The 27,813-nt window shown below is 45.3% G+C and overlaps 2 protein-coding genes across 5 annotated transcripts in view; both read left to right on the top strand.

Annotated features, from left to right (window-relative positions):
• LOC129144615 (tripartite motif-containing protein 5-like) overlaps window positions 1-17,632 on the top strand; it is a 39,498-nt gene extending 21,866 nt beyond the window's left edge. Inside the window, exon 5 of one of the 2 annotated variants that reach the window (XM_054699484.1) lies at window positions 17,596-17,632. In XM_054699484.1, the coding sequence (XP_054555459.1) occupies window positions 17,596-17,605 (10 nt within the window). In that variant the 3' untranslated portion in view covers window positions 17,606-17,632. The remainder of the gene's footprint in view (window positions 1-17,595) is intronic. The other variant, XM_054699485.1, reaches the window with a different exon arrangement.
• An 11-nt stretch (window positions 17,633-17,643) lies between these two features.
• The window catches only part of LOC119255566 (tripartite motif-containing protein 5-like), a 34,344-nt gene continuing 24,174 nt past the window's right edge, over window positions 17,644-27,813 (top strand). For 2 of the 3 annotated variants that reach the window (XM_054699480.1, XM_054699479.1), the window contains exons 1-3: window positions 17,644-18,072; window positions 19,943-20,038; window positions 21,119-21,349. In XM_054699480.1, coding sequence (XP_054555455.1) covers window positions 17,644-18,072; window positions 19,943-20,038; window positions 21,119-21,349 — 756 coding nt within the window. Of the gene's footprint in view, window positions 18,073-19,942; window positions 20,039-21,118; window positions 21,350-25,914; window positions 25,938-27,813 lie in introns of all 3 variants that reach the window. The other variant, XM_037522817.2, reaches the window with a different exon arrangement.

Below are 27,813 nucleotides of genomic sequence, written 5' to 3'. Positions count from 1 at the left end.
TCTTGGGCACAACACAGCCTACTTTCCATATTTAACTTTAAGATCAAGGGACAATTTCCTTATCCATAAGATTGTTGGTTGTTGTTTTAAGGAACTACAAATATTTCATCGGGGCAGGGGTGGAGAAGGTTATAGCCTTTGATTCTCAAAAATGGTCGATATGTGACATATCAGTAGTTGTAACATTAACCATTTCCAAGTGCATTATTTATTATTTCCAAGTGCATTAACCATTTCCAAGTGCATTAACCATTTCCAAGTGCTGTCCTGGTTATTAGCTCAACCAGTCACAAAATGGCTGTTGACTTATTCTTTTTTTTTTTTTTTTTTAAATTTATTTTATTTTATTTTATAGAGGCATGTTTTAATTATTTTTTTATTTGTTTGTTTATACATGCACTGGGTACAGTCAGAAGCGCGGGAGGGTGAGAGAATTCACCAGAGCCAGAACAGGGAGCAGAGTCAGGTAGAAGGACCGAAGTACACTGCTGAGGGGAGCAGCGGGCGGCAGGAGAGGTCTGCGCGCCATGGGGGACCCTCCTCTGGTGGCCGGGGAGCAGCCGGGGATCGAACCAGCGCTGCAGAGGCCGCGGGCAGGTTCGCAACCCAGTGCTCAACCGCTGCGCCACCGGGGAGGCCCTGTTGACTTATTCTTGAATGCACACTCTAACAGCTACCATACCAATTGTCACCTCCAGGGGAATCAGCCTTAAACAAACAGGTAGAATTTAGCAGAGTCAGCTATGGCGCCTCCTGGCTTATTAGGAATTTTCTTACACTTGGAGCATGGCTCACCTCTGCCACCCAACTGCTATCTTTAACTTTAAGGTAAAAGAATTTCCTTCTTCAATTAGCCCTTGCCTCAAAAGACCACATCTCCATATCAAAGACTTGGCCAAGGGATCTTTACAGCCTTTTGTTCCCAGAAGTTGTTTTTTTTTTAAAGATTTATTTATTTATTTTTTTATACAAGCACTGGGTACAGTTAGAGGTGTGGGAGCGTGAGAGAATTCACCAGAGACAGAGTGGGGAGCAGAGCAGGCAGAAGGACCGAAGTACACTGTTGAGGGAAGCAGTGGGCGGCAGGAGAGGTCTGCGCGCCATGTGGGACCCTCCTCCGGGGCCAGGGAGCAGCCGGGGATTGAACCAGCGCTGCAGAGGCTGCGGGCAGCTTTGCAACCCAGCGCTCAACCACTGCGCCACCGGGGAGGCACCCCAGAAGCTTTTTTTTTTTTTTGTCACTGTAAGGCCGAATGTTGAATTGTTGCCTTTTGGCAGATAACTACTAATTTTATAAAAACATGTGATATTTCCATCATGCAGTGCCATTTGTCATCAAACTGGTTATTCAGTGATTGATCAGTATTTGCAGTTTTACTTTTAAATGCGTATTTTAGCAGTGGTAGAAACTAGCCATAAACAAATGAGGAGAATCTTGGAGTCAGCTAATGAGATTCCTGATTTTTCAGAAATATGCCCCATGCCTGGACTTTTGTCAGACGACATGAGTAGCATGGCTCCCCAGAGTAGTTTACCTCCCTGTCCAAGGTCTCCTAAAATTTACTGCTTACTGACATCACTGGCCCTCCTGAATTACTCTGCCCTTGTCTCAGGGGGCCTCCCTTAAGTCTCCCAAGTCCCTGCTTGCACCATGCCTGAAGCTGCATGCTTAACCCTAACTTGCACTGGGACTCAGTAGGAGATAGTGCTCAGCCTCCCATGGCTAATGAGTGGAAGAGGCAGTATTGGAACTGACTCTGTATTTCCCCAGTACAAGCGCCTTCTCTTGAGTATGTCCCTAAAGAAAACGTAGGAGCCATTTTCTCTAGGATGTTGGGTGGAGAGGGAGATGCCAGAAGATGCTGATCTGCTGAAGAAGCTGGGCACACCATGGGAAACCTCGGGTACCAGGAAGTAGAGGTGCATGCTCAGTCTAGTTACCTATCAACGAACATGGGCAGTCATTGGAATGGCTAGGGCCAGGGTGAGCAATGTCATGACCAGGGTGCTCTTGCAGGTGAAATGATGTAGAGAGTGAACACTCTGGACAGTTAAAAACCTAAACTTTGAAATCAGACAGAATTTCATTATCAGGGTGATAATGCTTCTTACTAGTCCTTTTTAAACTAGCTTTAATTGGATTCAGTTTCTCATTAGAAATAGCAATACTGAGGCTGAACTGATAGAAATGTTGCAGGAATTAAATGATAAAATTCTGCGATTTCTCATTTCCTAGAACATGAGCACTGATCCAGATTAGTATCTATTAATTTTCTCTCTGGGTTGAAATCATGGATATTAAGAATGTATATTAATCTACTTTAAATATTACTCCTTTTGCTTTTCTTTGAAATAGAATATATAATTTTCTATTTTTTAAGATTTATTTGTATTTATTTATGTATCTAAGAATTGGGGTGTAGGCCAGAGGCAAGAATGGGAAGGAGAAAACTCTAAGCCAGTGGATGCTGTTCTGAATGGATTCCACCCCCACGTTCATACTGAAAACAGAGAGCATGGTGCAGTAAATATGTTGCCCCCCTCCCCCCAAAAGTTAGATGGGATTTCCTAGATATCCAGGGTAGGCATTTCAATACCTGTCACCTTGGTATATGGAATGAAGGTCTGTCAAGTTCCTGTGAGAAACAGTTTTATGAGAAACTGTTACCATTACTCGAAGATTTAAGGTTTCCTAGGTATAGGGATATCTGCAGAATTTTTTTTTTAATAGGAGAAACCTATCTTAAGGAAGGGCAGACAATTAAAAGGCAATGTTCTGTCATATAAAGTAATTTCCTCATGATGTGAAACCCTCTCCTCTCTCCCTGGTGACTCAAGTCCCTTATTATAGGATATAAGCCCTTGCTGTGTTCCATTTACTTTAGAATTACTGCTGTGTAATTCTCTCTATATGTGCTATTCAATTTGGTGTTTTTCTCATACTAACTTGTCTGATGTTCATTTATGCATCTAGTCTCAGAACAACTCACGGTGGTGAGGGAAATTTCCCCTCTACCCAGATAGCTGTTGAAGGAGAGATATTAATAGATGTATTTTTTATGTACTTTATGTGACTGAACTGGAGGGAATGGGTAGCTGAGAGAGTGTGACAAGTATTCCTCCTCTCCCTGTGAGTCCCTGAACTACTACATGTCCTTGGTTAATATCATGGGACTCTCGTGTGAGATATTAGATTTAGCTGAGAGATATCAGCTCCTGTCAAGTGATTCCTGGAAACCTGGGTGAGTAGGAAACCTGAATTCACAATTCACACAATTTTTCAACAGAGCTGAGGAAATCATCAGTCTCCACATTCCAGCAGACCATGTTCTGAGTTACTGGGGGCGTGGAAGTAATCCCTCCTTAAGATTCTCTGATTCCCCTCCAATCATTACATCTTCTGCTTTGAGAGGACTCTAATAAAATACCTCCCCATTTGTTCCAACAGTTTTTGACATTTTCCCATTTGAGAAAACCTTAAGGCATACTAAGAATGAGTGAGGTTAAAATTTGCTAACGGAGACAGATTTAACACTACTGGGTAAATTTTTATTTTATTTTTTATTGAAGTAGCATTACATTATGCTATGTGTCAAGTATGCAGCATTATAAATCAACATGTGTAAACACTACATTAAAAACTACAGTAGTTGAATTAGCATATGGGTCTATATTACTGAGTATACAGATTCAAATTTTAATCTCATCTGGAAACAACATCAGGCAGATACATGGAAATAATGTATTTAATCTATGTGTGTATGAAATTACAGAATTTAGCTACCTCTATTGCTCCAAGAGGGATTACCTGAAGAACCATTAGAATATCCCCAGAGCTAAACTGAGACAGGTAGCTCCAGGCAAGGGGAGGTTCCACCCAAAAGGAGAGTATAGCTGAGCAGGGAGAGAAGAAGCTTCAGAGGAGACTGAAAAGGAAGGAAGCAGGATGGAGCCCGAAGGAGACCTGGAGGAGGCGCATGGAGCTGAGAGACCCGTGAGGAAACTGTGCTTGTCTTTTGGTCGTGGACTGGGTGACACAGATGTGGGTGAGACCCATGGGTACGTGACAATGGCGGGTTTTGTCTTGATTTGATTTTGCTCTTTTCCCTCCAGACTTATCTGGTGGTTTCTGACCCTTTTCCGTGAGTCCCCACTGGAAGATACTTTAGACCTGTGGCAGGCTTTGGGACCTTGCTCTGGGCCAATCCTGCTTGGGTGGACTTTCACCCACAAGGGGACGGGTAACTTTGGGTGCTTGATTTAGAAACTAGATTCTTTGTCTTTTCTGTATTGTTTCCTAATTGTATTAAAGTTCCTTCCCATTAAAGTCTTATATGTTTTGTGTTGATGCGGCGGATGGCAGAACCCATTTAGGGCAGGCAGGTTTGCGGGGTCTGGGGTGACCCCTCCCTGCTCTGTAACAGATTAAGAATATAGCCTTTAGCCCATAAAAACTGGGCTCAGAAAGCTTGGTCATTTTCCTATTAGTCCATCATAGTTCCTCTTCTCTACCTCCCAGAATTTTACTTCCATTTTTACTCCATTTCTCTGCATTTCCTTTCACTGCGCTACAGGTCCTGGCCTGGTAAGTAAACCCTGTTGACCGTGCCCCTGACTTGCCTTCCCTCTGCTTTAAGGAATTACTACTTCATTGGTGTCTGAAGGTGTACTGAGTAGTTTGTGGAGGACAAAGGGTGTGAAGCTTCAGATGAAAAAACTGAAGAAGTTGGGTGAGTCTGACTTGTCCACAGTGATGTCTTTTTTGGAGTCCGTGGGTTTGGAGTGCGGGGTCCTTGGGTTCACTCTGGGAAAGGTGTCACCAGAGCTCCCGTTTCAGCGACACGTGGTGAGTTTCCCAGGCAAGTCCTTCCACAAGACAGAGACATTAGTCATATTTAAAGGGCAAGTTTATTAGGGAAAGGGACGGAAGAGTAAGAAACACTTGCATAGACACAAGCGGGCAGGATAAGCTGCCCCGAAAGGGACAGGTTTGCTGAGAGAGGCCTGCATGGTCACAGGTGGGCAGCCTTGAGGAGAGTGGCCTCTGTTGAGAGAGGTCATTGAAGAGAAGCCCCAGCATGGTGCAGGTCACAGGCAGGCAGGAGGCTGCTTCCCTGTGGAGGGAGAGAGTTGGTGAAAAGAAGCATCTGCATAGTCACAGTTCAATGGGAGTGCTGCCCGGAGACTGTGCAGAGACTGCACTGATATAGTCCTTTTTACTTTGGGAGGGCTCACTCCTTTGTGGAGTGGCTGCTTGTTGCTGATGTTGGATAACTGGGCAACAAGAGAAAGGGACCAGAGATTCCTGGATGGGCCCAATCTCCACATTTTTACCCTCAGGTCTGTGCTCCACTCCCTATAGCATCTGATCTTGCTTGGGTCTCATGCCTTGTGATAAGGACCTGGTGCCTAAGGGTCACGACCTCGACAGCTGCTTAATGGTTGTGTTATTTTCTTCTTACCCCCCAAACCCCACCTTGTGTGAGTCAGGCTCTGGTCTTGTGGTGCACATACTTTTCAGTTTTTTTCTATTCCTGTCCTCCATCATGAGACACAGGGCAAGTTAGGGTAATTAGACAGTTTTAGGTACACTGCTGGAGGGGACCTCGGAGAATTGAGGAAGGCTTCAGAGATAAGGGCAGCAAGAGGAATGTAACTAATTTCACCTGGAAAACAAACATCCCAGGACCAAGGACAACATTGTTAACACTGGCCTTAGTTTCCTTCAGGTGATAAAGGGATGTAGAGATTGGGGAAATGAAGAGTGGTTTAATTTATGGACAACTTAGACGGGCAGCTGTTTAACTTCAATGCAGGGATGCTCATGTGGAGGACTGGGCCATAAAGATAAAGAAGTAACAAATGGGGAAAGAGAAAGCTGTTAGATAAGGAATGTGAAGATCCCCCCCCCACCCCAGTAGCTAATTAAGTGAAGCTGCCGAGAACTAACCAACCAGAGAGACTGGTGGAGCTTTAGAATAATGAGGGAAAGAAGGTACATATTCCCTGAGACACGACTCCACTTTGGCTTCCTTGCCCCTCCCAGGCCTGGTTTCATGGCCTGGGACTCCACTTTATTTCTGTTCCTTTTCTCCTCAATAAACTTTTTCTTTCTCTAAACAAACCTGCCTCTTCTCGCTTGCCTGCCTGAGAGTCTGGGAATTTCCTGCTGCTGCTTCATGAGACACAAACCCGTGGGGGTCTAGTGGCTGGGGCTCAGCGCTGCTCCTGCAGTCTGGGATCCATTCCTGGCTGGGAGACAGGCCTGATAATTCCGGTATCAATCACATAGGAAGCCGAAGTATTTTGATGGGGAAGGGAGGGCAGTTTGAAGACTTCTTGCTGACAGAAAAGCAGTCTAAAAGAGGAGGAGTCTTCAAAGGCCCGAGTGAAGAAAGGAAAGGATACCTCGGCTTTGGGCAGGTACTGGCATTTCTTCAGAATGAACCAGCCCACATCTCCTTTCCATTGTATAATTTTGAATAGCACCTTAATGAGGACAGACAGAATCCAGTTTTCAGAAGTAGAAAGTCCCTTCCTCCAATCCATACCGGAATTGCAGGTTTTCAGGCCTAGTCTTGTTAGGGGGAAATGATGTCCTGAGTTAATCCCATACAGGCTTTGTGGACCCCACCCCACTCCAGACTAAAGCCATCAGGACACTGGGAAAGACAAATCCCATCACCACCAAGGGAGGGTGGCTGGGACCTGAGGGTGGAGTTGGGCAGCCAGGTTGGATATAAAAAACCAAACACGTGGGCCTGGGGCTCGCTCTCTCTCTGGCTCGCGATCGCTCGCCTCCTGGCTTCACCGCTCCTGGCTTGCAGCCAGCTCTGAGAGCGCCATTTTGGGATTCCTGATTGGCGGATCGGGTAGGACTCATTTAAAACTTTGTCTCCCACTTTTCTCCCAGAGCTGTACATTTCCTCATTTCCCCTTCCCTTGTAAATAAACCTTTTATTAACCTTTCACGTGTGCCTGCAGTAGAGCATTGATAAGTCTCTTTAAGCGCGCGGGTGAGGACCCACAGTCAGGCACCCCGTTTTGTATCGGGGTTGCTCTACAACAGTTTCTCAGCCAGGAACGGATCCCAGGCTGCAGGGGCAGCGCTGAGTCCCAGTCACAGGTTGGTGAAGCCGCAGCAGGAACTGCACAGTCGCTCAGGCAAGCAAGGAGAAGAGGCAGCTTTGTTTAGAGAAGGAAAAAGCTTGTTGAGAAGAAAAGGGACAGAATAAAGTGGGAGTCCCAGGCGGGTGCAGCCAGGCCAAGGTGGGGAAGGAAGCCGAAGTGGAGGGGTGCCTCCGGGAATATACACCTTTTGACCCTAGTTGTTTCAAGTCTCCACCAGTCTCTCTGTGACTGGTTAGTTCCCGGTGCTCTCACTCACTGCCTAAATGTCTCTGTGCCCAGAACTAAGTCTCCGCGTCCCAGCCCTCATCTTTCTTCTTCATTGTCCTCTATTTGGAATGTCCTGTTGACCTTAGTCCTGGGGTGTTTGATTCATCTCCTTTGGACTTTGTTGCCCTCATCTCTGGAGCCTTCCTTGACTCTCCTGAAGTCCCTGCACTGCCCTTGAGGCTGCTTGATTATCCCTAACTTGCCCTCCGATTCACTTGGGTTTCGTTGGAGAAAAGTTTCACCGGAGCTCCCCTTTCAGCAGCTTTCAGGCAGTTTCCGCATGAGACAAAGACATTTAGTTATATTCAAGAGGGCAGGTTTGTTATAAGGACACTTGTGAAGTTGGTTTTGGAGATGTTGGGTTCGGAGAACGGGGTCCTTGGATTGAATCTGGGAAAAAGCTTCACCAGAGCTCCCTTTCAGTGGCATGCGGTGAGATTCCCTGGCAAATTTTTCCACAAGGCTGAGAAGTGGGTTATATCCAATAGGGCAGGTTTATTTAAAAGGGAGAGAGGAATAAAGGACACTTGCATAGAGTCAAGTGGCCAGAAAGGCTGCCCTGGCAAGGGACAGGTTTGTTAGGAGACGCCTGCATAGTTACAGACGGCAGCCTTAGGAGGAGCGGCCTCTGCTGCTTTGCAATGGGAGGTCAGTGCAGAGAAGCACCGGCATGACCATGGGTCACAGGCACGCAGGAGGGCTGCTGTCCCTTGCCAGTGCGGAGCTTACAATGTGCATAACTTACATATATCTATATGTATATATATGCATGTATGGTCTTCTCTTTCAGAGGGGTTCATTTTTTTGTGGCATTGTTAACTGTTGTTAAATTATTTATTTCTAGGGTTAGCACCTAAGGGTTTTTTCCTATATTTTGTTTGAAAGGACTAGTGATTCTTTCCAATGGTCCTCAATCTCCATATCCCACATCTGGATACATTTCTATAGTTTAATGACTATGTTAATCATTTCTACCCCCACCTCCAGTTTCTGGTCTTATAATGCCTCCTTCCCAATTTTTTTACTCTTATCCTCTATCAATATTGCTCATCCAGAAAGAGAGCTCAGCTGAGAGATCAGGAGTAAGTAGGAAGAATTTCCATAAGGACATCTTTACAACTTTTAACTTTCAAAATTATTTACTTGATGGTGTTAATGTATAGATATGTCAGAAAAAGTAGTATAACAAGATGCTAAGTCCCCTAGGAAGAGCAATTAGATTAGGGGAGCCCATGTACTTCCTGTGTTGTGGGTCTGCTACTCTTAATTGGCTGTTTGGCCTCCATTTTGTCACCTATAGTTCTAAATTGATAGCTAAGCTATAGATAAAAAGAATATAGGGCTATTTTTGGGGTGGGTTTCAGCTTTTAGGAACAAGTTTCACTTGACTGACCACCTGGGGTAATTCTAAATTTCTTTTCTTTTCTTTTTTTTTTTTTTTTTGTGGGACCCTCGAAGGTGGCCGAGGATCGAACTGGTGCTGCAGAGGCTGCGGGCAGCCTTGCAACCCAGTGCTCAACTGCTGCGCCACCAGGGGAGGCCCTAATTCTAAATTTTATTTGCCATTCCTTCTCACATGACTAACAGGACACTAATTGGCAGACTCACCTAGGTTGGTTGACACAGGACAGGAGAGAACATGCCCCTCTGGACCCCTCATGCTCCAGGGGACCTCAGATATGTGGGTCCATAGTGTGGGTCCTCTCTATGTGTGTCCTCACTAGTTTTTCCTCAGTATCTCTGATTTGTAAATAAGAGAAGGTGTGTGTACCTTTGAAATAACAGTGCCTGGGGAAGCCTCCTGCTCCCAAGAACTGATGACCTTGAAGAACAGCTCCAGGATTAGAACATTGACAGAATGAGGATGCAGCTATAGGCCTCCATGACCCAACACAGAGGAGCCCTGTGGAGGCCTTTCATTGGTTCATTGTTTCTTTCCTTCCCATCCCTGTAATTTTGTTGCAGGGCTTGGAGAGTGCACCCCAAAATCCCTAAACCTACCTGCTCTAAATAGGTTCTGCCATACGCCACACCAAGACAAAACATTAAGACCTTTAATGGAAAAGAACTTTAATATAATTAGTGTGCAATATAGAAAAGGCAAAGAATATAGTTTGCAAATCAAGCACCCCCTCATGGGAAAAGGTCCAGCCAAACAGGATTGGCCAAAGCAAGGCCCAAAAGCCTGCCACAAGTCCACAACACCTTCAGGCGGGGACCCATAGATGAGTCAGAAACTGACCAGACAAGTCTGGGAGGAAAAGAGAAAATTCATAATTGAGATAAAAGCTGCCATTGTCACCTTCCCTCAGGTCTCTCACCCACATCCTTTTCAGCCAGTCCGGTATGAAGAAGCAAGTGCAGCTTCTTTGCATGTCTCCTGGCTCCATGTACCTCCTCCAGGCCTCCTTCTCCCTCTACATCCTGCTTCCTTCTATGACAGTCTCCTGCTGCAGGGGCAGGATGCACCACTGAGCAGGTTTCCTATGAGCCCAGTTGACTCGGTAAAGGAGGAGTCCAGGAGCCCTCTGTGGATGTCTCAGGCTTTTCTTAAGCTTTACATGTAGTGTGGCAAACAGGTACACGCAGGCAGGCGTGTCAGGGGGCCAGGAGGCGTCCAAGACCCTGGTAAGTCCTCACTCTGGGCTTCTCTCTCTCTCTTTCTCTCTCTCTCTCTCTCCTAGCTTTCTTTCTCCCCTTCTGTCTGCTCTCTCTCCCCCCTCTGCTTCTCTAGGTGACTGTCTCAATACTCCTCCCATGGACCGCGGAGGTAAATAACACAGCTTGCAACAATGTAACAACTGCAGGTGCCCCATCAGGCGGGGCAATCCTAATGGTGGGAGGGCAGAAAAGCCTGAAAATCATTTATAATCCACCTCCCCAGCTACTTCTCCTCCCTGCTCAGTCCACCCTCCCTGGGTGGGGCAGGGAATCTAGTTGGTGCTTCCCCTTTTCCTGGGGACCACCCTGTTAGAGTTTCATTTTCTTTTCACTCCACTCTTCTCTGTGACAGTCAGGCCCACTGCATCCTGACCATATCTGTGTCTGGCCTGTCTTCACTCTTCCCCAAGGAGTCACAACATTTCCTTGGTCTCTGAAGGTCTGTTGAGAGTTTCCAGAACAAAGAGTTTGGAAGACTTCAGAAGAAAAACTGTTTGGGTTAGTCTGACTGTTAGGGGGAAAAGGATGTCCTGAAGCTGTTAGGGGGAAAAGGATGTCCCAAAGCAAATTCCATATAGGCTTTGTGGACTCCACCCCCACCCCAGGTCAAAGCCAAAGACACTGGGAACTCCAAATCCCATCACCACCAAAGGGAAGGTGGCTGGGACCTGAGGGTGGGGTTAAGCAGCCAGGTGAATTCAAAAAGGCCGGACACGTGGGCTTTGGGGATGCCCCCATTTTTGGCTCTCCGCCAGCTCGCAGCTGCCTGGCCTTTTTGTATTCACCTGGCTGCTTAACCCCACCTTCAGGTCCCAGCCACCCTCCCTTTGGTGGTGATGGGATTTGGAGTTCCCAGTGTCTTTGGCTTTGACCTGGGTGGGGGTGGAGTCCACAAAGCCTATATGGAATTTGCTTTGGGACATCCTTTTACCCCTAACAAGGAGACCTGGAGGAGGCGCATGGAGCCTAGAGACACGTGAAGAAACTGCGCTTGTCTTTTGGTCGTGGACTGGGTGACACAGATGTGGGTGAGACCCGTGGGGAGGTGACAATGGCAGCTTTTATCTTGATGTTGATTTTGCTCTTTTCCTTCCGGGCTTGTCCAGTTGTTTGTGACCCTTTTCTGTGGGTCCCCACTGGAAGATGCTTTAGACTTGTGGCAGGCTTTGGGGCCTTGTTCTGGGCCAATCCCATTTGGATGGAGTTTTACCCATGAGGGGACGGGTAACTTTGGGTGCTTCATTTAGAAACTAGACTCTTTGCCTTACCTGTATTGTTTCCTAGTTTTATTAAAGTTCTTTCCCATTAAAGTCTCCTATGTTTTGTGTTGATGCGGCGGATGGCAGAACCCATTTAGAATAGGCAGGTTTGCGCGGCTTGGGCTGCCCCTCTCCCTGTCCTATAACAAAGCTAATTCCATACAGGCTTTGTGGACTCCACCCCCACTCCAGACCAAAGCCATCAAGACACTGGGAACTCCAAATCCCATCACCACCAAAGGGAAGGGCAGGGGTTAAGCAGCCAGGTTGCTGGGACCTGAGGGTGGGGTTAAGCAGCCAGGTTTGGTAAAACCGGACATTCGGGCTTTGGAGAGGAATCCCCCATTTTGGCTCTCCGCCAGCTCACCGCATCGTTTGGCCAGCTCTGAGAGTGCCTTTGGGTTTCCTGGTCGGCGGATCGGGTAAGACTCATTAAAGACTTTATTTCCCTATTTTCTCCCTGAGTTGTACATTTTCCTTAATTCATTTTCCCTTGTAAATAAACCTTTTATTAACCTTTTGTGTGTGCCTGTAGTGGAGTATTCATAAGTCCCTTTTAAGCGCGCTGGTGAGGACCCAGAGCCAGGCAACCCGTTTTATATCGGGGCTGCTCGGTAACTTGACTGTAAAGGGTCAGGAACAGGGCACAGTGCAGGTTTTCTGATCCAGCAGACCGGGTAAAGGAGGAGTTAGAGTCCTCAGTGGTTTTTTGCAGGTCTTTTATTGGGGTTCACCAGGCATATGGCAAGCTGGGGTGCGGGGGCCGGGAGGCTGGCAGGCCTCCCAGCCCCCAGCAGGTCTTAACTCTGTGGGCTCTCCGGCCTTCTCTCAGCTTCCCCTTCGGCTTCTACTGGCGTCCCCGTGACGCTGCCCTTAAAAAGCACAGTCTTAGCGCAGGTGGACCCACTTCAGGTGCCCGCCATCAGGCATGCATTCAGGATCACAGGGTTCCCTCATCTATCCTGATGGCGGGAGGGCAGAAAAGCCTGATACCTTTTACCTTACCCTACAATGACTTTTCATGGGAAGGCCAAGGTGCCTCTGAAAGGGGGCAAAGGCCCAGCTTGCAGGCTGCCTGGCTGATTGTGTTAACTGAAGTGCAATGTGGGGAGCAGTGGCCTGAAAAGAAGGCGGGTTTGAAGGAGGAAGGCTTTGTTTACTTCAGAGGGACTGGCATTTCTCCAGGCCGAATGTACCCACAACTCCTTCCTATCTATAATTTTGAATTGTATCTTTTGCGGACAGAGAGAATCCTTGAGTTTTAAGAAGTAGAAAGCGCCTTTTCCACCAAATACAGGAACGCAGGCAGAGGGGTTTGAATCCTAGGGGGTTAATGTTACAGTGTACGAGTGTCATATTTCTTCATGATTCTATACATTTTCCTCCACGTGGCCCGTCTGCGCTGGGGAACCTTGATGCGTGACGGTTGGCAAGTTCTGCACCTCATTTCTAGTCACTGCTTCATGCGCGGGTTAATCACTGTAGTTCCTTAGAGATCACTAACCTTGTTCATTCGTCTCACTTATGTCTGATGTCATTTTAATGAAAGAGATGTGGGGTTTAGAGAGCAGTTTTTCGGTAACATCTGAGAAAAGTTTCAGCGGATCTCCCCTTTCAGCAGCTTTCGGGCAGTCTCCCCATGAGACAAAAGACATTTAGTTATATCCAAAAGGGCAGGTTTGTTATAAGGACACGTGTGAGGTCAGTTTTGTAGATCTTGGGTTCGAGAACGGGGTCCTTGGGTTGACACTAGGAAGAGCTTCACCAGAGCTCCCCTTTCATGGCACAGGTGAGTTTCTCCACAGGACAGAGATGTCAGTTGTATTCAAAAGGGCAGGTTTATTATAAAACAGAGAGAAGAATGAAGGACACTTGCATATAATGGAGGACAGGGATTAAAAAAAAAATAAACTAAAAAGGAGGTGCCACAAGACCAGAAACCTGCTCATGCAGGTTGGGGGAAGAGGGCATTAGCATAGCCATTGACACAGCTTTAGAAACCAAGAGCCTTAGGCGCCAACGCCTAGATTACAAAGTGTAAGACCCAAGCTGGTTTCAGGCTGCTGTAGGGAGTGTCCACAGCACTGGCCCAAGGGTAAAGATATGGAGATTGAGCCCATTGTGCCATCTCCTGCCCTTTTCAGATTCTGCAGGTATCCCAAATCAGCAACTATAGGAAAGCCTCCCAAGGAGTGAGCCCCTCCCAAACAGAACAGGAGTATCAGTGCAGTCTCTATACAGGCTCCTGGCCTCTGCCCACCTGTGATTATACAGAAGCTTCTTTTCACCAGCTCTCCCCTGCAGAGAGAGAGCTGCCCGTGACCTGCACGATGCCTGGACTTCACTTCACTGATGTCCCTCAGCAGAGGCAACTCTCCACAAGGCCACCCGCCTGCGACCATGCAGGCCTCTCTTAGCAAACCTGTCCCTTTCAGGGCAGCTCTTCCTGCCCGCTTGTGTCTATACAAGTGTCCTTTATTCTTCTGACCTTTTTCCCTAATAAACCTGCCCTTTAAATATAACCAATGTCTCTGTGCCATGGAGAATCTCACCTGGGAAACCCTCTAGTGCTGCTAAAATGGGAGCTCTGGTGAAACTGTACCAGGATGGTTCCCAGGAAAAGGGGAGGTTCCATGTTTGCTGCCCCACCCAAGGGAGGGTGGAGCTGTGCAGAGAGAGGAGAAGCTGCAGAGGAGTCTGAGAAGCAGGATGGAGCCAGAAGGAGACCTGGAGGAAGCACATGGAGGTGAGTAACACGTGAAGAAACTGCGCTTGCCTTTTGGTCGTGGACTGGGTGACACAGATGTGGGTGAGAGACCCGTGGGGAAGTGACAATGGCAGTTTTTGTCTTGATTTTGATTTTGCTCTTTTCCTTCCAGACTTGTCTGGCTGTTTCTGATGCTTTTCTGTGGGTCCCCACTGGAAGATGCTTTAGACTTGTGGCAGGCTTTGGGGCCTTGTTCTGGGCCAATCCTGCTTGGGTGAACTTTTACCCATGAGGGGACGGGTAACTTTGGGTGCTTGATTTAGAAACTAGATTCTTTGTCTTTTCTGTATTGTTTCCTAATTGTATTAAAGTTCCTTCCCATTAAAGTCTCCTATGTTTTGTGTTGATGCGATGCAGCGGATGGCAGATCCTGTTTAAGAGCCAGCAGGTTTGTGGGGCCTGGGGTGCCTCTCCCTGCCCTGTACCAGACTTGGCACCCAATGTGATTTAGAACAGAGCCGTCCGTGGTTATGTTAGGGGGAAAAGGATGGCCTAAAGCTAAAAAGATGTCCTAAAGCTAATCCCATACAGGCTTTGTGGACTCCACCCCGCTAACAGTCAGCCCCATGGGGAAATTGGGCTTTCCTATGGCACTGGCTACCAGAAGCGCAAATATGATTTTTGGTTTCTCTAGTGTGTTTGTTTCATATGTACATTTGCTGTTGAAAAACTGGCTTGGCCTTTGTGAAGATTTTGTGTGTGTCTGTGTGTAATTTATTTGTAGTGACTTGCTGAGAAATTTGATTTTGTGGAAATTATCCTGTGCAAAAGATTTACTCAAAAGATTAGGTAGTAGGTTGGCCCATGTGGCCAGGTCACAGATGGTGTCTGAGGCCACTTGGTGGGCTTGTGTAAAACTCAGAGGTTCTTGTTGCTAGGACTTCAGACTTTTTTTTTATTTTGGTGATCTCTGCTGTCTCATTAGCATTTCTAAAGGCAATAATGACTCTTAAGTGATGTTGATTTGTCTTCCACTACTTCCTCTGCCTGAGGGGTTTTGCAAGCCAAGGGTGCAGCAGTGGTGTTTAAATGAGCAAATGTATGCCTGGGTGTTAAGGAAAGAGTACTCTTAAGCAGTAAAAGCTAATTGCTGTTAGAGCCTACTTGAATTTTTGCAAAGTCTGGATCAGAAAAATTAAAAAAAATTTGTCTGAGTCTGAAAGGATTTGCTGCTGTGAATTTTGTCTACACAATTTGTTTTGGGCATGTTTGCCATTTGAATCCTGGATTTCTCCAATTGCAGGTTGAAAGCTTCGGCGCAGTGAAGAAAAGGAAAGCCAGGCTAAATTTCTCAAAGGAAGGGAAAATTAATTGGACCCCGGGCGGATCTCACGGACCCAAGGTGGGGTTCCGTGAAAGGTCAGTTGGAAACTGGATTCCTACAGCGGGAAAAAGTTTGTAGGGCTGGGGGGGAGTTTGAGAAAATGTTGTAGAGCAACCCCGATACAAAACGGGGTGCCTGACTGTGGGTCCTCACCCGGGGCTTAAAAGGACTTATCAATGTTCTACTGCAGGCACAGGTGAAAGGTTAATAAAAGGTTTATTTACAAGGGAAGGGGATATGAGGAAATGTACAGCTCTGGGAGAACAGTGGGAGACAAAGTTTTAAATGAGTCCTACCCAATCCGCTGATCAGGAATCCCAAATGGCGCTCTGAGAGCTGGCCGCCAGCCAGGAGCCCTGAAGCCAGGAGGCCAGCAATTGCGAGCCAGAGAGAGCCCCAGGCCCGCGTGTTTGGCTTTTATATCCAACCTGGCTACCCAACTCCACCCTCAGGTCCCAGCCACCCTCCCTTGGTGGTGATGGGATTTGTCTTGATGGCTTTAGTCTGGAGTGGGGGTGGGGTCCACAAAGCCTGTATGGGATTAACTCAGGACATCATTTCCCCCTAACAAAAAGATTTGTGGCGGAGTTGACTCATTGTTTGAATGCTCTAGGTAGGCTTCCCCATGCCTGTTCCCAGGTGGGCCTCCTGGTGGGTTTTTGCATTCAGGCCTCCTGCATGGACCTTTCAGTTTCAAGTGAGGAACATTTATTGAGGTCACACTAGAAGAGGGCAGGCAGCAGCCACGCTGAGCCACACTTCCTGGTTGAGAGCATCAAGGATCCTGCTTTATGAGGCTCATCATCAGACTGGGCTAGTGGGAAGTAGGGTATTGGCTGGCCTTGGGTTTTCTAGCTTGGGTTTCAGGGCCTTTAAGCACCCATACATGCTTTACCTGGTCTCACATTAACACCCTCCTATGACAAGGGAAAGTGCATCCCAGCTGTTAAGGTTTTGAGCAACAGGAAGGTAACATAGAAGGACCAGATTCCAGGGCCCTGTAATGACATTATTATGCATACTTTTTTTTTTTTTTTTTTTAATGGGACCTTCTCAGCGGCTGGGAACGAACCAGCGCTCTAGAGGCTGCGGGCAGTCTCACAACTCCACTGAGGTACCAGGGGAGGCCCTCTGCAAACTATTTTACCCATGGCCAAGTGAAGGAGGAATTAGGTTGGGCATGTACGCAGTTAAGGTTACTGGCCCAGCCTCGAGATGGCTTTCTAAAATGTGCAAGAAGCAGGACTTCTATAAGCTGATCCACATGTTGCAGAGACGAGTTAGGGAGTAGGCCAGACTCTGGGGGGATGAAAGACTTCACCAGAGACAGACTAGAGAACAGAAAAGAAGAATTTATTGAAATACACAAGTGAGAGGAGCAGGGGCCAGATGTGAGCAGCCTGAGGCTGTTTCTGCTCCAGGCACCATTGATTGGATGGGTGACTAGTCTTGGGTGTGTCCTGACTCTGCATCTAGATCCTCAGCTTAACCCATTTCCTCTGGCCACCCCGCCTTATCCAGTCAAGCCTCCCCACTTTGCCTATTGAACAAGGAGTGGCAGCCATTTTTAACTTTAATAAAGGCACCACACCATAAAGCGAAGTCTTTGTGGGCACAGGGTAATGCCATTTGCACATTCCATAAAACCAGATATTCAGCCAAGAATGGCTGGCTCCCGGACTCCACAGATGACCTATTCAACTAGATAATACATGTCTTCCTTTTCTGCCTAACTCTGGTCTTCAAGATGAATTCTTTTCTCATGGAGATGAGGACCAAGTAGCTTGGAGTCCAGGAACAGTACTTCCTTGTTTCCTTCTTTTTTAAAGATTTATTTATATATGCATACAAGAATTTTGGGGTACAGGCCAGAGGTGAGGGGTAAGAGGATTCACCAAAAACAGAGTGGGGAGCTGAACAGGAAGATCTACTAACATACGCTGCTGAGGGGTAGTAGTGGGTGAGACAGGAGAGGTCCTGCACTATGTGGGTAGGTCCCTGGCCCAGAGATGAAACTCTGCTGCAGATAGCTTCATAGTGCTGTGCTTAACCCCTTGCATCACAAGGGAGGCCCTCCCCTTTTTTTTTTCTTAAATATTTTATCTTATCTATCCTTGTTTTCTATACAATTAGAATTGTATCCTGGCTTTCTCATTTGTTCCAATACAGCCTTCTCAAATATACAGGGATCTGTGAACAAGAGACTCAAGCCAGGATAGCGAGCAGTAGGAGCAATGGCTATGGCATCAAACATCTTAGTGAACATCCAGGAGGAGGTGACCTGCCCCATCTGCCTGGACCTCTTGAAAGAGCCCCTAAGCCTAGACTGTGGCCACAGCTTCTGCCGAGCCTGCATCACAGCAAACAATAAGGAGTCTGCGGCAACCCGGGAGGAGAAGAGCAGCTGCCCTGTGTGCAGAATCAGTTACGAGCCTGGGCACCTGCGGCCTAATCGGCATCTGGCCAACATAGTAGAGCAGCTCAGAGGAGTCAAGATGAGCCCAGAGGGGGAGCAGGAGAAAGAGCTCTGTGTGCGCCATGGAGAGAAACTCCTGCTCTTCTGTAAGCAGGATGGGAAAGTCATTTGCTGGCTTTGTGAGCGGTCTCAGGAGCATCGTGGTCACCAGACCTTCCTCATTGAGGAGATTGTCCAGGAGTACAAGGTAGGAGAGCAGAATGCAGTTAAAACAGCAGAATATATAATTGATGGGAAATCTCCTCCTGGTTGCCTTGTCAGCATAGTTTAGATGTCTGTGATCTCTTTTCTTTCTTTTTTTTTTTTTTATAGAGGCATGTTTCTTTCTTTCTTTCTTTCTTTGTTTGTTTGTTTGTTTACACATGCACTGGGTACAGTCAGAAGCGCGGGAGGGTGAGAGAATTCACCAGAGCCAGAGCGGGGAGCAGAGGAGGCAGAAGGACTGAAGCACACTGCTGAGGGGAGCAGCGGGCGGCAGGAGAGGTCTGCGCGCCATGTGGGACCCTCCTCTGGTGGCCGGGGAGCAGCCGGGGATCAAACTGGTGCCACAGAGGTGGCGGGCAGCTTCGCAACCCAGCGGTCAACCGCTGCGCCACCGAGGAGGCCCTGTGATCTCTTTTCTTATGGTGTTGAAACAGGGGAAGATTCCCCCACTACTCTAAGTTCTAGGGCTGGATGAGCAAGGAGATTAACATCAGACAGCTTAGAAGGAGAAAAAGACCGCATTTAGTAACATACACGTGGAGAATTTACATGAATATAAATACTGAAATAAAATGGGATAGATGCAGTGTTTATTTATTTTAAAAAATTTATTTATTAATGCATATAAGAACTGGGATACAGGGCAGAGGTGTGGGGGGTGAGAGGATGCTCCAGAGACAGGGGGGATCAGAACCGGCACACTGACTGAAACACACTGCTAAGGGGAACGGTGGGCGAGACAGGAGAGGTCTGCTGTGCCATGTGGGTCACCTCCCTGGCAGGAGATTGAACTCATGCTGCAGTGGCTGGGGATGACTTGATAGCACTGAAACTTGAGGCCCAGATCCAGTATTTATAACCTCCCTTAGGGATGAGTTAGGAGCCTTGGGTGTCAAAGAGGGAGGATCTCACGGCACCAGGAGGGGACAATATCATATGATACAAACTTGCCTTTAGATATTTGCTTTTCTCCTGTAAAAATCTTTTTCTAGGGTCCTCTTGTGGCATAGGGGTTAAGTCTCAGCCCTATCATCATAATGGTCTGAATTCGATCATGGACCAGGGAGCTGACCCACACATGGCACAGCAGACTTCTGTCTAGCCCACTGCTCCCCTCAGCAGTGTATTTCAGCAGATTCTCCTGTTCTGCTCCCCACTCTGTTTCTGGTGGATGCTCTCACCCCCTTCACCTCTGACCTACACCCCAGTTCTTCTGTGCATAAATACATAAATAAAATCTTTAAAAAATAATCTATTTCTAGAGATGTTGCTAATTCTGGGTCATCTCTTTAAGTTAACACTTCCTCATGAGACTCAAAACATTTGATTTATCTTAGTTCTACCTAATAAGAGGACACAAATTGATTTTCCAGCTTGGAAAAAGCTGGGGGGAGAGAAACACTTGGATCACCTTTCAATGTTGAGGACATTTCTTTGCCTCCAGCATGGTTACAAGAGACTTATTTATAGTCAGAAGTAGGTGTTTTGAAGTAGGTGTTAAATGGGAGAGGAGGGGCTTTTGTACTCCTGAAAATCCATCATTCCCTTTGCACATGAAGTGAAACTGAGGGACTGGGTAGATTGAGATGTTGCCACTTTGCTGCAGGATCAAATTTCTCCTCTAGGACAAATAGAGTCATCCTGTCTTGGGGAAGGGATGGTGAATTCTCTCAGACTTCTGCCTGAGACTTAATACGTTCACAATTCAGATTTTGTATGTCATAGGTTCTCATTGATATTTTCAGTTTCTGTGACTCTTATGTTTCGAGATCATCTGATTACTTCCTCCATGACCTGTATTCAGATGTTGAGAAAGCCCATTGCTTGACCCTGGCTTGATTCCCCTCTCACAGGAGAAGCTCCAGGGCACCCTGGAGCAGATGAGGGAAAAGCTGCAGGAATCTGGACATTTGGAAGCTGAAGTCAAAGAAAGGACAACTTCCTGGAAGGTAGTGTTACGGAGCAACCCCGATATAAAACGGGTTGCCTGGCTGTGGGTCCTCACCCATGCACTTTAAAGGGACTTATGAATACTCCACTACAGACACACACAAAAGGTTAATAAAAGGTTTATTTACAAGGGAAAGGGAATTAAGGAAATGTACAACTCAGGCAGAAAGTAGGGAAATAATGTCTTTAATGCATCCTACCCGATCCTCCGACCTGGAAACCCAAAGGCACTCTGAAAGCTGGCTGGACGCTGTGAGCTGGCTGAGAGCCAAAAATGGGGGATTCCCAAAGCCCACGTGTCTGCCTTTATACCAAACCTGGCTGCTTAACCCCACATTCAGGTCCCAGCCACCTTCCCTTTGGTGGTGATGGGATTTGGAGTTCCAAGTGTCTTTAGGCTTTGGTCTGGACTGGGGGTAGAGTCCACAAAGCCTGTTTGGAAATAGCTTTAGGACATTCTTTTCCCCCTAACAATAGGAGGAGGCTCTTTCTGAGGGGTTTAGACAGAAATCTGATAGAATTTGGGTGATAACATGAGGAACTTCCTATCTTTTTGTTATTGTATCATTAACAATCCCACAGTGATTTGATTATCCTTCTCTTCATCATTTCCCTGATGGAGGAGAGGATTGAAAAGTGAACCTGGCACAGGTGAATGGGTCTTTGGAGGGAAGGTTCATATGGAGGGACACTGGCCAGGACGGCAGTGCAGTTCCTGTTCCATACCCATTATGTGTTTGAGTCTTTGACTCTCCTGAGGGAAGCCATTCGGCCATAGCTCTGGGCCAGTGTTCCATTTTGGCAGAGGGTGAGTGGTGCTGTCAGGAGTAGTCCAGCTTTGTGAACGTGGACACCTACCCAGTTGCTCTGTTTGGCTCAGGGTTGGACTCAGTGCTGCAGACTTGAGGGAATTATTTTGGAATACAATAGAGGGGAAGTAATAGGTGAAGAGCATCTTTAAGAATTGTTCTCTTGCTCTGTCTCACTTTGCTGTGAGAACTTTCCATTTACAGTGGTGCTGGTTCTGGTTCCTAGTCTCTGCCTGATGGGTTGAGTACCGCCTTTCTTTTCTCCCTAAGAGTCAAATACAAAGTGAGAGACAAGGTGTCCAGGCAGAGTTTGCAGAACTGAGAGGTCTCCTGGACTTGGCGGAGCAGAAGGAGCTACAAAACCTGAATAAGGAGGAAGAAGTCATTCTCCATAAACTGGCAGAGGATGAGAGTGAGCTCGTTCAGCAGAGCCAGTTGATATCAGTTCTCATCTCAGATCTGGAGCATCGATTGGAAGCGTCAGACATAGACATGCTGCAGGTAATGTTACAGGACAGGGAGAGGGGCAGTCCAGACCCCGGGACCTGCCTGCTCTAAATAGGTTCTGACATCCCCACATCAACACAAAACACATGAGACCAATGAAAAGGAACTTTAATACAATTAGTAAACAATACAGGAAAGACAGAGAATATAGTTTTCAAGTCAAGCACCCACAGTTACCCATCCCCTTGTGGGTAAAAGCCCCCCTAAACAGGATAGGCCGAGAGCAAGGCCCCAAAGCCTGGCACAAGGCCAAAGCACCTTTCAGTGGGAACCCACAGAAAAGGATCAAACCACCAGAGAAGTCTGGAAAGAAAAGAGCAAAACCAAAATCAAGGTAAAAGCTGCCACTGTCTAATCCCCATGGGTCTCTCACCCACATCTGTTTCACCCAGTCCACTACCTACAGGCAAGCGCAGTTTCCTCACGTGTCTTTCTACTCCATGTGTCTCCTCCAGGGCTCCTTGTGGCTTCATCCTGCTGTCTTCTTTCTCTTCTCTTTAGCTCCACTGTCCTTTCGGTGGGGCAGGGAACTTGGAACCTCCCTCTTTCCTGGGGACCACCCTGTTACAGTAAGATCTGAAAAGAAACCTCAGCTTCTGAGATATGAGAACAATGATGACAGATTTCCCTCCCCTTCTGTATTGCTGTGCTCTTTCTGGTGTGACACTAAGGTTCTTCTGCTCTGCAGTGTGCTTCCTGCATTTATAGGAATAATTGAATGCATAAATAACAAGGGGAAAACCTTGTTTTTATTAATGTATCAAGTACAGTGCAATTGTGTGAGCTTGGAATGAAGATGCATTTTATTTAGGTGTATTGGATATCCCTCTGTTATTGCCTGCTACTGTTACACATTTATTAGTTAAATCGAGTGAAGCTTAGTCCAGATAAACAGATGCACTTCAGAGTCTTAACAAGCATTTTTTTCCCCCTCATAGAATGAGTAGAGATTTTTCCCCCTTGTTTTTCTATTTTTTGAGAGGAATTATTGAAGGCCTGGTATTTATATTTAATCAGTGGAATTCACAAAATGATGTCTCATTCTGGCTCTTTTGTGTGAAAGGGTACATATATGTGCGTATATAATTATATATGTATATAACTATATATAATTTACTTTTTAATTTTTTTAAATAATTTTTGTGTCCGTTTTTGGCAATGTGTTTCTTCATAGGAGTTTGGCTAAGTTGTGTGCTTTGTAGATGCAAAGATATTCATAATAATTCTTTATCATCCCTTCAATTCCTACAATATTCACTGTAATGTCCCCTTGATTCCAAGCAAAATCAAGGGGCTTCACTGGGACTCCATACTCAAAAGAGGAATAACCCATGTTGTCTATTCTAGGGGTTCTTGTTACCTGGTCCGTAAAGGCAAAGCAACCCAAATTGTGTACTGAAATGGTTTTAATTGGTTTGCCAAAGTGCTGGAAGGCAAAAGAGAACAGCAGGTGTAGGAGGGATGCAGCTAAAAGCCTCCTAAGCAACAAAAGTGGCAATCTGAAGTAGGATCCCCCCCAAATAAGGGGGGGTAGATCTTCCAGACCCCTCCTGCCTTTTTTTAATTAATATTTTATTTTATATAATTCTTACATTTTTCATTTGTGTACAATGTATGCGTTTTGATTTTGGTTATATTCCCCATGCAATTGCCCCTCCCCTTTATTTTGACCCTAGTTCTTCCTCTCCCCTTCCCTCTCCCCACCCCCTATAGTGTGTCTCTGGTTTAGAGTTGCTTGTTGATTTTGATTTTTACTTTGTATTAATTAGTCTTTTTCCCGGTCCCTTGTTTAGGTTTTCTAAAATTCCTGCTATGAGTGAGACCATCCTGTATTTTTCTTTTTCTTTCTGACTTATTTCGCTGAGCTTGATCCCATCTAGCACCATCCATGCTGCTGCCAACTGCATGTTTATCTTTTTTGATTGCTTAGTAATATTCCATTGTGTGTATGTACCACATCTTGATCCAGTCTTCTATTTTCTTGGCATTTGGTTTGTTTCCATAGCTTAGCTATTATAAATAGTGCTGCTATAAACATAGGGGTGCAGGTGCTCTTTGGAATTGATGTTTCTGTGTCCTTTGGGTAAATACCTAGGAGTGGAATTGCTGGATCATATGGAAGCTCTATGTTTAGTAGGTCCAGAAATCTCCACACAGCTCCCTATAGTGGTTGGACCAGTTTGCACTCCCACCAGCAATGCAGGAGAGCTTCTTTTTCTCCACAACCTCGCCAACATTTGTTATTCCTAGTTTTTTTGATATGTGCCATTCTCACTGGTGTAAGATGGTATCGCATTGTAGTTTTGATTTGCATTTTCCTGTTTAAAAGTGATGTTGAACATTTTTTTCATATGCCTGTTGGCCATTTGCATTTCCTCTTTGGAGAAGTGTCTTTTTAGCTCTTCTGCCCATTTTTTGACTTGATTATTTTCTTAGTTTTTGTTGAGTCTCATCAGCTCTTTGTAGATTTTTTGTAATCGGTCCTTTATCATTAGTGTTGTGTGAAAAAATATTCTCCCAGTAGGTGGTGTTTCTCTTTGTTTTTGTGATTTTCTCTTTTGCTGTGTAAAGCTCTTTAATTTGATGTAGTCCCAGCTGTTTATTTTTCCCTTCACTATCACTGCTTTGGGCGATGTGTCTGTAAAGATGTCTTTGAGGAGCATGTCATGTAGTTTTTCACCTATATTTTCTTATATGTATTTTTTGGTTTCAGGTCTTATGTCTAGTTCTTTAATCCATTTTGAGTTGGTTTTTGTGCATGGTGTGAGGTAGTTGTCATGGTTCATTCTTTTGCATGTAGCGACCCAGTATTCCCAGCACCATTTATTGAACAAACTTTCTTTGCTCCAGTCCATATTCTTTGCTCCTCTGTCAAAGATTAGTTGACCAAAAATCAGTGGGCTAATTTCTGGATTTTCTATTTGGTTCCATTGGTCCGTGTGTCTATTCTGGTTCCAATACCATGCAGTTTTGATGATTATGGCTTTATAGTATAGTTTGAAGTCTGGGAGTGTGATTGCTTCCATTCCCTTTTATTTTCACCCTCCTGCATTTTTTAAGTGTATGCCAAGGCCTAGTTTCTCTCCTGGGTTCTCCCCTGGTGGCGCATGAGATGCAAGACTCTGAAGCTCTCCGAGGTTGCCTTGGATGTGTTCCTTCAGAAAATCACTGCATGTTAACAACACCCTGTGTGTGGTGTGGGGGGGCGGGTGGCTAGGATTGGGGGTCAGGGTAGAGAAGAGCTGGGGGAGGTACCCCCGTGTGGGGAGGGTGGAAGGCTGTGGGCACTTTGGTGGTTGAAAACGAAGGTGACCACACCTGAGGATTGAGATCCTCTATTGTGCAAAAATAAAGATTATAATATGAGAAGGAAAGGAGGGAGAGACAGAACTTGCATATTGAAATTCTCTGCAGTCCCCATAATTAAAAAAAAAAATCACTAGAGTGCTGGGACTCTGTTCCACCCTGTTTTATTTTTACAGTGGTGATTGGCTTTTTCCCTTTTTTCTTAGTTTATGTCTCGTCGATATTACTGATATTTTTATAGAATAAACTTTTATATTTCATTAATTTCTTTTAGGTTAATCATTTGTTTCTGTTCTCTACATATTTAGTGGGTGTGTGTTGTATGTGGTTAGCTTACTGTTCCTTTTCTAGTTTCTTAAAATGGAAATTGCGAAAACATCTTTTCTGGTTTAGTGTTTAATAATATAAATGTATTGCTTTACCTGTATTCCTTATATTAGTATTGTTTCGTTTTTAGTTTCATTCAGTCCAACTTATTTTCAACTGTTTTTGCAATTGTTTTTCCTGTTTACCCTTGGAATGTGTTCCCGTGCTTTATTTTTCTCTTAAATTGCATTGATTTAACAACTTGGTGAAGTTATAGATGAGACATTCTAAGTTACTGGTTGCTGTTATTTTTCTAATGAAAATATTAATCTACAGTTTACAGAAAAAACTGAGTAAAAATAGTCAATCAGCTGCACATATGTGCGTGTAAAATTCAAGGGACTGCATGAAGTCACTTGTAGAGAGTTTAATGTGAGGAGAGAGACAGGAAAAGCACTTAAATTAATTGTGTCTGTGTGCACCTCATAAAAGTCATGCAAACTTATTGAAGAATATTATAATTTTTTAAATTCCCCTAAGGCTGGCATAAAGCTGGACAAATGGTAGCATACACATTCCATTTCTGCTGAATACACAAAAGACCCATAAATTATCAGTCATCTCAGAGGGAGTCTGCATCTGGGGAATAAAATTAATAGGTTTCTAGTTTTCCTTACAAGTATGTCTCATCTCCAGATACATACTTGACTTCCACAAGAGTCAAAACTGTTTCTACTTCTTGGGAAACCTGACAGCATCACATGAGTTCTGGAATGTCTGGCCTAGGTCTTCTCTTTGCATTTGTCTCTGACAATAGGACCAACTCTACCCCACCTAATCAGGGGTCTGAGGAGATGTCATGAGGCCTTATAAGTGGGGAGAACCTATTACTTCTTGACGCATAATTTTTTTTTAATTAATTGATTTATTTTTTCTTTTTCACCTAGGATGTGACTGACATCATACAAAGGTATGTGTGGGAGGCCAGCGATGGTCTTTTTGTGCTGTGGAGAGATGTTTAATGCTTTTTAGAGTAACCTCGTGTTCACTAACAATGAAGCATCATTGTGGGCAGGGAAATATGGGTATACTTTTGTCTTAAATTTCTGTTTATAAAAAACTGGTTGAGAACGGACCAGATACTACGGAAAGGAATGGGAATGGTAGGAAGCTGACAAGTTTGGGTCAGTAGTAGCTTTAAAGATAAAGCATTTGACAGATGGCCAATGGGCATATGAAAAAATGTTGAGAATCGGTAGTTACCAGGGAAATCCAAATCAAAACCACAATGAGATACCACCTCACTCTAGTGTGACTGTCCCACACCAAAAAAAAAGAAACCGACAAATGCTGGACAGGATGTGGAGATAAAGGAACACTCTTACACTGCTGGGGGATTGTAAACTTATCTTCATCTGATGCAGCGATCCCACTCCCAGGAATCTACCCAAAAAACACAAAAACACTAATTTGAAAGGAAAACTGCACTCCTATGTTTATTTTTATTGCACACTATTTATCAGGATATGGAAACAACCCAAATACCCCAAAATAGATGAATGGATCAAAAAATTGTGGCATAGGGCCTCCCATGGTGGTGCAGCGGTTGAGCGCTGGACTGCGAAGCTGCCTGCAGCCTCTGCAGCGCTGGTTCGATCCCTAACCACAGGGTGAGGGTCCCACTTGTCACGCAGACCTCTCCTGACACGCCCGCTGCTCCCCTCAGCAGTGTATTTTGTCCATCTGCCTGTTCTGCTTTCCGCTCTGGTGAATTCTCTCACCATCCCACATCTCTGACTGTACCCCGTCCTTGTATAAATAAATCTTAAAAAAGTTGTGGTATATACAATGGACTATTACAGGCAAACTATTTGCAGCGATATAGATGGAGCAGGAAAAGGATTATGCTAGCCAAAATCAGTAATCAGGAAAAAGATAAATATCGATGATCTCACTTATGTGGAATGTAAAGAAACCAAATGAAAGGTGGTGAAGTCAAAAGTAGCAAACTGACCATAGATATGAGGCATCCAGCAAAGGAGGGGGAAGGTAGGGGGTCAAAATGGGAGTGACGAACAGTCGCAGATATTGTGATGGTTCACAAGTGACACAGGGTGGCAGAACCATGGAAACTAGAATGATATAAGAAAAAGATAACTAAAAAAAAAAAAATCAAGCCTTGTAGTTATCAGACCTCTGTGACCTCTTAAATTTTATTCACTCTGTGTGCTTCTATCTAGGGTTCTTTCATATCACAGGTGCTTGACTTTCATAGGGGGAAGCCCTGATCTTTTTCTGCCAAGCACCCAGAATTAGCAACAATACCTTTATATCTAAATTTCATAGACCATCTTGTGGGATATTTGGGCCCTGCTGTAAGAAAGTGATTCATCTCCTCACAAGCTCTGGCCCCAGGTATCAAGAGGCAGCATCTTACTTTATATTCATACCTACCTGGCAGCATCGACCTCTTTCTGAACACATAAAATCCAGACCACTGTTTGGCTGGAGATCATCATGTATTTTCCAAGTGGTTGCAATTATTCTCAGAGAGCCTGAGTCTTAAATGTTATTCTGAGGGCCTCCCTAGTGGGGTGTAGAGTTTGAAATCTTGGTTGTCTCCAGGGAGTGTTCCCAAACTTGATGTATCTCAGACACCCATGAGCCACTTTTGGAGCCTTTCTGTTTTTCTCTCTGGATCCCAAATACATATGGTGACTTTTCCCACGTGTTATTTTTTTAAGGTAATTAAGTTTTATTTTGTCAAATCTATTATTACACATATTTTCATATGGTTTGTAGCAAGTAGAGGGAGACATATTAACGATTTAACTTTGAAAGGAAGA

The sequence above is a fragment of the Talpa occidentalis genome, unplaced genomic scaffold, assembly GCF_014898055.3.
Source record: "Talpa occidentalis isolate TD23 unplaced genomic scaffold, MPIMG_talOcc4v2.1 talOcc4.3, whole genome shotgun sequence".
Lineage (NCBI taxonomy): Eukaryota > Metazoa > Chordata > Mammalia > Eulipotyphla > Talpidae > Talpa > Talpa occidentalis.
The sequence above is the reverse complement of the archived record's forward strand: the minus strand, read 5'-3'. Positions and strand labels throughout refer to the sequence as shown.